Source organism: Coregonus clupeaformis, chromosome 21 (assembly GCF_020615455.1).
Source record: "Coregonus clupeaformis isolate EN_2021a chromosome 21, ASM2061545v1, whole genome shotgun sequence".
Taxonomy (NCBI): domain Eukaryota; kingdom Metazoa; phylum Chordata; class Actinopteri; order Salmoniformes; family Salmonidae; genus Coregonus; species Coregonus clupeaformis.
Window position 1 is genome coordinate 36,386,577 of NC_059212.1, and position 11,440 is coordinate 36,398,016.

The following is an 11,440-nucleotide window of genomic DNA, read 5'->3' on the forward strand; positions in this document are numbered from 1 at the left end:
CCGTGGAGCGAGGGAGTTTTTCTTTTTCTGGGTTTTATTACCCATTTCCTTTCCCCTTGCGCCAGCAGCAGGAATGCTCACTTTTCTCTCACTTAGCCACATTTCCAATGCCAGAAACACACATACAGGGAGCATCATGAGCCAGTGCTTCCCTAAACATGTGAGGAGACAATATAAGGGCCCTCTCACACTAGAGAAGTGTTGTGTTCCAACATTTATAGTGAGGTAATTAGAAACATCCAGCTGTAATTTAATAGTTCTCGCAGAGTAGAGACATGAAGTCTACTGACTTTTCTCTCCTCCGTATAAATAGCTTGGAATGCAATAATTATTTAATTTAAAAGTATATATTTTTCAAAATTCAGTCAGTTGATGTGGTGCCCATTTGAATATCACATTGGCCACATATTAAGTGGCAATAAATAGGCCATTTGAATTTATGTTTCAGACAGTATGTTTATTATCATAATACAACATTGGTCATAAGATATCAGAGAACTTCCCCTTGACTAGCTGATATATCATTCTATGGATCTTGTATTCCAATAGCCGAGAGTGGTAAGCACAATGGGTCAGAGTATACACAAGCTGACTGAAGCCTAGCTATCTGCATGATTATTGCACTCTGTCTCTGAAGTGCATGTCAATTGCCCAGGGAGCCAAGAGTGCAAGCAGACATGTGGTTCCAATCTGTCCCTTTTCTCACAGTGAGAAGAGGCAATTCATGTACTAGCTCACTGTAAATACAGCACTTAAAACACACAACAGACCTTCCTTGTTTTCACAGAACCACACATTTTATAAGAGAGCAATTCCCCCATTGGGAGCAATGCCATTTTTTGTTATCATCAACAGCATTTTTTCGCATCTAAAAAATAGATAAACAATTACCCTAATACTGGAAAATATCATGTTCTCTGTTTTTCCACGTTGCCATTGTTGAAACAAATACAGTCTGTGCATCCATTCTTTGAAAATGGGCCTCAAATTGCTTCAAGCTCAGAACAAGTAAATTATCTTTATCAATTTTGTTTGTTTATCCATTTCAACTAGGCCTATTATATGTTCAGACTCAATTTGCACAAGCTCAGCCTCAGACAATCATGGGTAAATCCTGTGAAATGTATACAAAAATGTGTTTCCGATAGACAGACATTCTCCATGACATTCTCCATTTCCATTCATTCCTCCTGTCTTGTGGGCTGTAAAAGAGCCAAAGCTTTTACAGTACTGACAGACGGAAGACGTGACCTTTTGGCCCCGGGGGGCAGAAGGTGAGATCTCTGGGAACCCACTAAGGAGGGCTGGCTCCAGTAGCCAGTCTGTAGACTAGCCTCATGTCCTCCTCACCACATTCCTTCCCAACTTAGATCACTGAAACACTCTCAGGCTGCGTTCAGCTCAGTCACTCAAACCCAAACCAACATTTACTAATTTCACACGCTTTTGAACGGTGGAGACTGGTTGCCTGACTGCATGGGTAGAGAGAGTCTGACAGGACAGAGACACTTGGGGTGTAAAAAGTGAAATAATCTCAGTATAAGCCTCCATTTGAGTTTCCTGCAGAGAAAGAAAGAGCCTTGAGAAAATAAGAAAATGGATTAAATTGATGTCTTTGTTCAGGTGTTCAGAGCTGAAATTCAGATTAGCATGACGGTGCTGGTGGTTAAAGAGCCAGGTGTGGATTTGCGGCTCCTATTATTAAGATGAATCTCTCTTAGGTTAAATACTTTATTATATGGAAAGCATGTTGTACGACAGGTTAAATGGTAAATACAATGCTGTATTTCTTCACATTGCCATTGCTGCCTGTGCCACAGCTATCTCAGCGGGGACCCCATTTTTCCCCAAAAAGTTTATTGCGACACCACCCCAGCCCAAATCTAAGGGCACAACCATAAAATCAGTGAATTTTTACATCAACAAATAACCTTCAATTCGTAGCATTTTCATCTCTTATCAAAATTAAAAGAAACCAATAAATACATTTACTCAATGAAATTGTATTTTTCAAATTATCTTTCTCAAAAACATTTGTATATTGTCCCATACAATAATCTGTACTGTTAATTTTTTATTCCTACATTTATTTTTATTTTCAATTGGCAAACCCAACTTTGAATACCACTGCTGTAAATCAACACATTTCACTGCACCTATACTGTGTATGTGACAATAAAACATATTATTTTTATGGTGAATAGTATGCATGAATATATTCCTGTGTGTGTAACTGGGAATTAGTGGAGAGCTCTTCAGATTTGGGTCAAGTAAATCAGAGTTACAGTAAAGACTTCAAATGAATTACTTATAGTAAATGCATGGTTCTTGGGTCAAAAGAAAAGGTATGCTGGTTGTCCCTACCTTCAACTAGTATATTTAAAAAAGAAGCGTCTAGTCATCCAGCCTCAGCAGCACATCCTGTACCTGTCCAGACAGATAATGATTTATTGCATGTTTGAATAAAGTACAAATAGTATTGTATTGTAATGGCAAATAACTAGTAAAAATACATGATGACCTTACTCTGTTCCAGTGATTGCTAATCCATATACCAACCAACAGCATATAAATCAAATCAAATCAAATCTTATTTGTCAAATACACGTGTTTAGCAGATGTTATTGCGGGTGTAGCGAAATACTTGTGCTTCTAGCTCCGACAGTGCAGTAATATCTAACAAGTAATATCTAACAATTTCACAACATATACCCAATACACACAAATCTAGTAAAGAATGGAATTTAAGAATATATACATACAGTGGGGGAAAAAAGTATTTAGTCAGCCACCAATTGTGCAAGTTCTCCCACTTAAAAAGATGAGAGAGGCCTGTAATTTTCATCATAGGTACACGTCAAATATGACAGACAAAATGAGGAAAAAAAATCCAGAAAATCACATTGTAGGATCTTTAACGAATTTATTTGCAAATTATGGTGGAAAATAAGTATTTGGTCACCTACAAACAAGCAAGATTTCTGGCTCTCACAGACCTGTAACAACTTCTTTAAGAGGCTCCTCTGTCCTCCACTCGTTACCTGTATTAATGGCACCTGTTTGAACTTGTTATCAGTATAAAAGACACCTGTCCACAACCTCAAACAGTCACACTCCAAACTCCACTATGGCCAAGACCAAAGAGCTGTCAAAGGACACCAGAAACAAAATTGTAGACCTGCACCAGGCTGGGAAGACTGAATTTGCAATAGGTAAGCAGCTTGGTTTGAAAAAATCAACTGTGGGAGCAATTATTAGGAAATGGAAGACATACAAGACCACTGATAATCTCCCTCGATCTGGGGCTCCACGCAAGATCTCACCCCGTGGGGTCAAAATGATCACAAGAACGGTGAGTAAAAATCCCAGAACCACACGGGGGGACCTAGTGAATGACCTGCAGAGAGCTGGGACCAAAGTAACAAAGCCTACCATCAGTAACACACTACGCCGCCAGGGACTCAAATCCTGCAGTGCCAGACATGTCCCCCTGCTTAAGCCAGTACATGTCCAGGCCCGTCTGAAGTTTGCTAGAGTGCATTTGGATGATCCAGAAGAGGATTGGGAGAATGTCATATGGTCAGATGAAACCAAAATATAACTTTTTGGTAAAAACTCAACTTGTCGTGTTTGGAGGACAAAGAATGCTGAGTTGCATCCAAAGAACACCATACCTACTGTGAAGCATGGGGGTGGAAACATCATGCTTTGGGGCTGTTTTTCTGCAAAGGGACCAGGACGACTGATCCGTGTAAAGGAAAGAATGAATGGGGCCATATATCGTGAGATTTTGAGTGAAAACCTCCTTCCATCAGCAAGGGCATTGAAGATGAAACGTGGCTGGGTCTTTCAGCATGACAATGATCCCAAACACACCACCCAGGCAACGAAGGAGTGGCTTCGTAAGAAGCATTTCAAGGTCCTGGAGTGGCTTAGCCAGTCTCCAGATCTCAACCCCATAGAAAATCTTTGGAGGGAGTTGAAAGTCTGTGTTGCCCAGCGACAGCCCCAAAACATCGCTGCTCTAGAGGAGATCTGCATGGAGGAATTGGCCAAAATACCAGCAACAGTGTGTGAAAACCTTGTGAAGACTTACAGAAAACGTTTGACCTGTGTCATTGCCAACAAAGGGTATTTAACAAAGTATTGAGAAACTTTTGTTATTGACCAAATACTTATTTTCCACCATAATTTGCAAATAAATTCATAAAAAATCCTACAATGTGATTTTCTGGATTTTCTTTTCTCAATTTGTCTGTCATAGTTGACGTGTACCTATGATGAAAATTACAGGCCTCTCTCATCTTTTTAAGTGGGAGAACTTGCACAATTGGTGGCTGACTAAATACTTTTTTCCCCCACTGTATATGGACAAGCAATGACAGAGCGGCATGGACTAAGACACAGTAGAATATTATAGAATACAGTATATACATATGAGATGTGTAGTGCAAGATATGTAAACATTATTAAAGTGACTAGTGTTCCATTTCTTAAAGTGGCCAGTGATTTCAATAGGCAGCAGCAGCCTCTAATGTGCTAGTGATGGCTATTTAACAGTCTGATGGCCTTGAGATATAAGCTGTTTTTCATTCTCTTGGTCCCAGCTTTGATGCACCTGTACTGACCTCGCCTTCTGGATGATAGCGGGGTGAACAGACAGTGGCTCGGGTGGTTGATGTCCTCACCTCCATATGTATTTGGACAGTGAAGCAAACATTTTAAAATGTGGCTCTGTAATCAATAGCATTTTTGATTTGAGATCAAATGTTTCATATGAGGTGACAGTACAGAATGTTACCTTTTATTTTAGTGTATTTTCATACATATGTTTTACCGTTTCTAAATTAAAGCACTTTATGTACCTAGTCCCCCCTCCATTTGAAGAAGTCATAAGTATTTGGAAAAATGCACTTATAGTGTATTAGAGTAGTCAAACATTCAATGACTACATCAAGCTAAAAACTAGTTGGATGCATTTGCAATTTGTTTTGATTGTGTTTCGAATTTCCCACAGGGCTACTGGCCTGGGACTTCCCTTAAAGTACTGTCAACCACTCCACAACCAGCAGGTCACATCAGGTCAGACATTATATACTAGCAATACTTTCAGTAGGTTACCATCCCTCTAATACTATTGTACCATACTTCCCTTGTTTCCCCATGCAACCATCACAGCCTCTATGGACACAAAACCTGGTAGATAGAGATATATCAGCACACTACACCAACACTACATTCAGCCTCCTGACAAAATTATGGAATAATTGTGTTCTCTATGTGGTTGCATTTAAGTCTCCACCAAGGTCATCTTTTGAGAGAACTAATCTCAAACTTTATTTGGATAGTCTAGATGTTCCATCTTTAGATGCGCTAGATGGTTATACTATAAACAAACTATCTGTGGATAAGCAACTACTTGCTAAGGTTACGGTTAGGTTTAGAATAAAGATTAGGGTAAGGGTTAACGTTAGAGCTAGTAGATAGTTAGTTGAAATGTTACTGACAGTCTGTAGAGCATCTACAGATGGACTATCTAAATAGTGTTACCAAATAATCACTTGCGGGTGTCCAGAATGATGACTTAATCACATAAATTAATAATTTATAGCTTGTACTTTGGACACCAATTCAAAGTCACAATGAGGAGGACACATGGTGACTGCTGGCTAACAGGCCGGCTGCACTGCACAGCACGAGTAGCTAGTGCAATTTGTTATTTATTTTTTATTTAACCTTTATTTAACCAGGTAGGCCAGTTGAGAACAAGTTCTCATTTACAACTGCGACCTGGCCAAGATAAAGCAAAACAGTGCGATAAAAAAACAAAAAAAACAACAGAGTTACACATGGGATAAACAAAACATACAGTCAATAATACAATAGAAAATCTATATACAGTGTGTGCAAATGTAGTAAGTTATGGAGGTAAGGCCATTGTGCAAAATAATTATAATTTAGTATTAACACTGAAGTGATAGATGTGCAGAAGATTATGTGCAAATAGAGATACTGGGGTGCAAATGAGCAAAATAAATAACAATATTGGGATGAGGTAGTTGGGTGGGCTAATTACAGATGGGCTGTGTACAGGTGCAGTGATCGGTAAGCTGCTCTGACAACTGATGCTTAAAGTTGGCAAGCAGCTCAGTCTAAAGCATGTCTCTTTCTAAAGAGTAATGTAAACATGCAGCAATGGAGGCCCTGGAGACAAACCTAAGCAGAATCACACTGCTGCCCCTGGCTTTTAGAACCGTCATGGCCCCTAGAGCAGAAACCACAGCCAGAATAGAAAGCTCTCAGAGAGAATACCCAGTAGTATGATCTCACAGGCATATAGCTCCCTCTAGGGGATAATGATGTCATAGCTGATTTATTATAAAAGGGCTGAAGCTACAGTACATAACAAGAAGGGGTGAATCTTTAATCGTATTTCCTTGATTCGTCAAGGAGAATTTCAATTATTTCCTTGATTCTGCCTTTAGCTCCGTCTCAAATCACACCAGAGGGGAAGGTCCAGAATGGAGAGGACAAGGAATCAAGGAAGGTTCATTGAGATTCAGTCCATCAGGGAAAAGAGATCCTTCAACAGGTCTTCCCACAGCACCTTTTCAAAGCTGGTTTCTTCCCAGCATCAGTACAAATGAACCTTCAAATTATAAGTTGTACAGTAGTGACTTCATGATGTGTAAATCATACCAAAATATGGACTCAAGACATTGCTGACATTTTTCCTGTGTGCTCCTCCAGTAGATATTTCCTTTGTATATTTAGGTTGCTTTAATGAGTTATTATGCTGTTACTGAGATGACCATGCTGGTGTATAGTTCAACACCAGTGTTATTTACAATAAAGAAAATATTCAGAAATGGGATATTGCTTTGTTTTCTTCCTCATCTTTTGGGATACCATTTATCCTGCGTTTTTCTGCTGAGAATATATCCTTTGTTTATGTAAACCTATCAGCCTGAGTTGAGATCTATAAACAAATACAGCAGAGGGAATGAATTAACACGTTTAACAAAGGAAATGTTTGTGGTTATGCTGACATTGAGCTCTCCCATACTGAGGTTATGTGGTGTGTGCGTGTCCTATGTGTATACAATGTGTATGTGTGTGTGATGTCCAGTCCACAATGATATGGGCGGTCTACCCTGCAGTGAATGTGATGCTCAGCCCCAAGACAGTCAAGCTGCTCTCAGTCAGGCCACTGCAGTGGGGGAGATTTATGGTGGTCAGGTCATGTGGAGGACTTGCACGGTGGACTTACAGTCACTAACCATTACAGTCACCCCGGAGTCTCACGTCACAATCCTCTGTAACATGAAAGCTGAACTGTACTGTACTGATACTGACCCTCTCCTGCAACCCAGAGTTCTGACAGACAGTATATGAAAAAGGTGTAAAACAACTGTCCAAAATCATGAATTAATCAGTATTGTTAATCATAATGAATTGCCTTTAACGCATACAACTCATTATTGTATGAAGACGAAAAAGGAGCAAGTAAAAACCCAAGCTAACGGATAGTTTTCTGATTATCTGCTAATACAATGACTTGACTATGGCTTGTCAAATGGCTATTATACACTGTCCAAATAGCCTGACATCCCCATTGTAATTGTTTTGGTGCCAATTGCTAGTGGTTAATCCCTGAACCCCATTTAAAGCATGAAAGCAAATGTCTAAAGGCTAACAAGTGCCAAACCATTCTATAAAGCATTCTATACAGCATCACAGATGGAGATAAAAAAGCTAGAAAATATATTACTGATCTATGACAATCATTGATAGTCCAAGGCATTATTCAGAATTTATTCCATATAACTGCTGCTGTATAATCTTCATCCTCCACAGATATTTCATTATAGATCGAGTAAAAATGGATCCAGTTTGCAACATACAGTATTTCTTAAGACAGTGATTTTAATGTCAGAGAAATCACAATGTCATAAACTTGTCATTTTCACTAGAAGTTAAATACAACAGGTATTTTTTCAGAACAGAACAGGCTCGAACATATGTTACAAGTCAAAGAGTTGCAGAACAGAAACATTATTGGACTCATGTCAAATACAGATAGATATAAAAAAAATCCTTCAAACCTTGTGACACTACTTCTGGCCTAAAGCCATATTTTTAATCTTCATCTATCTGCATGATATGTACCTACAAAATTTGACTAAATTACAAATTAAATGTGGCTTCTGGTCAACTATTTATTAGTTAAAGCATGCCATCATACACACATTTCAATTATTTATTTTAGTGACCTGCCATTCGAAACATAAATTGTTTGACTTGGGTATCCACTTGGTGCCATGCTTCTCTTGTAAAGCCAACTTGATACATCTCACGATCATACAGTTTATGGTCACACTAACTTCAATAGAAGAGGAATAACTTTGTGCACTTGTGGTCTTAAAAAGATAATTTCACTCGCAGTGGGGACATTCTAGAATGAGCGTAGGCTAACTAAAAGGAATGTCCAACCTTGCTCAGTCTAAATTCTTAGAATAGTGCAGTGAGCATCATCACATGATGACTTAAAGGCCTACACAATAATTTCTAAGAGAATAAGGTTTAAGACAGTAGGGGTCAAAAGTAAGCAATCCGTGAACAATTAATTACTGTAGGTTTGTCCTTCTGGTGGTTGTGGAAGTTTCATATTCTCTTTGGACATCATTAGACGCCTTAACTCTTGAAGAACAACTTTAATGCTATAAGAAGTTTGCCATTTAGAAAGAATTGGTATGCTACGTGTATCCACCTGAGAGAGAAAGAGAGGAGAGAGGCAAATTAGTGATCATCCTTTGATGAGCACTATGCACTAGGTTTACCAAAAACATATGTACACTAATAATTCAACAACATATTTAGGCCTATATCATTTGTAAGAGCGAAAAATGTAAATGTGATATTACTTACCATCCCATTGGAATTATTTATGCCATTCATGCTAATTTTTGTTACAAATCTAACAATTGGAGGTGATTCAGGATATTTAGGACCACATTCCACTTTCAGACTGTATATCCTGTTCTCATAATTAGTCTGGAAAACAAAACACAGAAACAAACATTGCTTGGTCCGGGTAAGGGTAAAGGTGATGAGCTATGTTCATTACTGTGCCTGTCTTGACTTACTGGTTATTTTTTTAAAGCATTTTCAACAACAACATTTTGCCAAAGCGTGGTCTTAGAACACACAACTATTACATGTCCACTTCATGGTGGAAATGGCATGGCGAGGTGCTTATGTAACAGAGGTGGTTCGGTAATCAAACCTTGAGTGCTGTGTAACCTTGCCTGAGACTTTTGTTACTTTAGCTCAGCTGGCTAACACAGTCATGTGGTGCGCAGATGTCTCTTACTTACTCCTGCTGCAGTCACACTTACTCGTGCCGGTCCGATGATCATGCCCGTCCACCGCGTTAGCGTCATATCTTCATCGTCTTCAAGGCCCCAGCTGACTGTCCCATCTCCGACACCTTTCTGACCCTCTTCAAGTTCTTCCAACAAGCGAAAATTACGTGGAACTTTAACTCCTGAAATAAAAACAAGACAAGATTTTTAAAACTAGATGAGGCAATCCTGGGGAGGGTTTGTCCATGCTACCCTCAACTGCTAAGGCCACACATTTCACAACAATACCATATCAAACTGCTGACAAGTTAAAAGCAACAAATTCTTAGAACGTACTATTTGCTTGTGGCTGAAAACAAGCAACCAACCAACTGTCACCATCCTTTGTGCTGTATGTCACTGGAATGAATAAGTTTTTCTAATGGATGATGTCAATGTAGGGTACCATTTCAACTGTACACTGATGGTAAGACATCAATCTGACCCCATGAAAGTTCATAATTAAGAGATCATCCTAACACAGTCATGAACCTTATCTATATGTAGCCTATTGAACACTGGATAATTAGTGATGATGGAACAGGACTAACCTCATCCTACATGAATCCAGAGAGGGAATGGTGAGATACAAAGATGTCTATGTGCAATTTTGAGTGGGTGTTTCAGTGTGGGTGTTGTGTTCTGGATCATTCTGCATGCCAGGGTGGAACCAGAGATATGGAACTCTGTGCTTGGCTATGAAACTAATGGCAGGCAGCCGTCATGATTGCTCAAAATCCACCACTGCAATATCAGACCTGGCAGGGGCCAAATTCCTTTATTCTTACAGGTGCAAGACAAACAGCCGACTGCGAAGGGTCATGTGTTAATAAAAAGGGTTGCATAGTAAATGTGTGATATGACGTTTCCTTCAATTAATAAGAAACTTTGGTCTGGCATGCATAATAAACTGCAGCAACTTCACGCCCCACGGCTAGTATATACTCATCTAGTTAGCTAGCTAGTACAACAGTTGCACGAGCGCTAAACTAGCTTCCCCCCTTCTTGGTGCATGTGACGCGCGTGGGAGTAGCTAGCAAACTATTATGAAAACCAGTGGTCTCTTCTAAAATAGTGCAAGTTCTATCTGTTTGCTACTAACTAGCAAGCTAATTGTAATATCTTGCAACTCTAATCCAAGTTAGCAATGCACCCGAGCTAGCTACCTTGCTAACCTTACCCAACTCCTGTACTGTAAGGTTTCTAGCTAAATGTATCAAAGATATGCTACTGGGTGGTAGGCTAGCTAAGCGTTGTCCTACTCCTAGCAAATCATTATGCCAGTGTGTGACCAACTTTGTATAGTTAATGAAAATATACATATCCCAGATAAAAATGATTTGGCTAAATTACAGAGTAACGTTAGCGAATACACCACTGAATTTAGCTAACAAACTAGCCTAGCTAGCTAACGTTAGCCACCACTCGATTGATGGCTAGCATGCTGCAAGCATTTCAGACCCCAGGTTTACCTTTTAAACATTGTTTTCAAGTTAACAGTACACAGTATTTTTTATATTCTGACTCAAATTATATAAATAATACTTAAATCGTTAAATATTTCCCGGAGTGAAGCAGACAAACCTGAGGAGGCCGCCATCTTCTTCAGCCAAATCCAGAAGAACACAAAAAGTGACATAAACGAGGGGTGTGTCAGGTTAGGTATGTCTGCAGAAAACGCTCCCACCGGTTCCTTCCTCGTATTCGACTATACAACTACTAAATTATTTACAATATTTGAAGATACATGTGGCTGACAAGGTGGTCAATCGGAGGAGGTGCGCATTACACCAATTGCATAGCTACGAAATAAACTCAAGAATAATGCTTTGAATATATACACTACCTCAGCTGGTACAGCCAGAAGAGGACGGGCCACCCTTAGACTCAATTTAGGGAGTTTTTGCTTGCTCTTTTTGGTCTAGGTCGGGAAACTAACGCACAACTGCTGAAAAAGGTATTTATAAAATAAAATTGGAATACTGTATATCAATAAATCAAATTAAAAGTGCAGACTGCCTGTCACCATGGCACAA

The 11,440-nt window shown here is 39.3% G+C and overlaps 1 protein-coding gene across 2 annotated transcripts; it reads right to left on the reverse strand.

Annotated features, from left to right (window-relative positions):
- Window positions 1-7,906: 7,906 nt before the first annotated feature.
- Window positions 7,907-11,220, reverse strand: ube2v2 (ubiquitin-conjugating enzyme E2 variant 2). 2 transcript variants are annotated; one of them, XM_041842322.2, is made up of 4 exons: window positions 10,989-11,220; window positions 9,399-9,547; window positions 8,929-9,054; window positions 7,907-8,770 (listed from the first exon to the last, which is right to left on the reverse strand). In XM_041842322.2, the coding sequence occupies exons 1-4, from the start codon at window positions 11,041-11,043 to the stop codon at window positions 8,624-8,626; spliced, it is 477 nt and encodes a 158-aa protein (XP_041698256.1). In that variant the 5' UTR covers window positions 11,044-11,220; the 3' UTR covers window positions 7,907-8,623. The 2 variants fall into 2 exon arrangements, with proteins under 2 accessions (XP_041698256.1, XP_041698254.1); XM_041842320.2 differs by having other exon boundaries at window positions 9,378-9,547; window positions 10,989-11,219.
- Window positions 11,221-11,440: the final 220 nt, after the last annotated feature.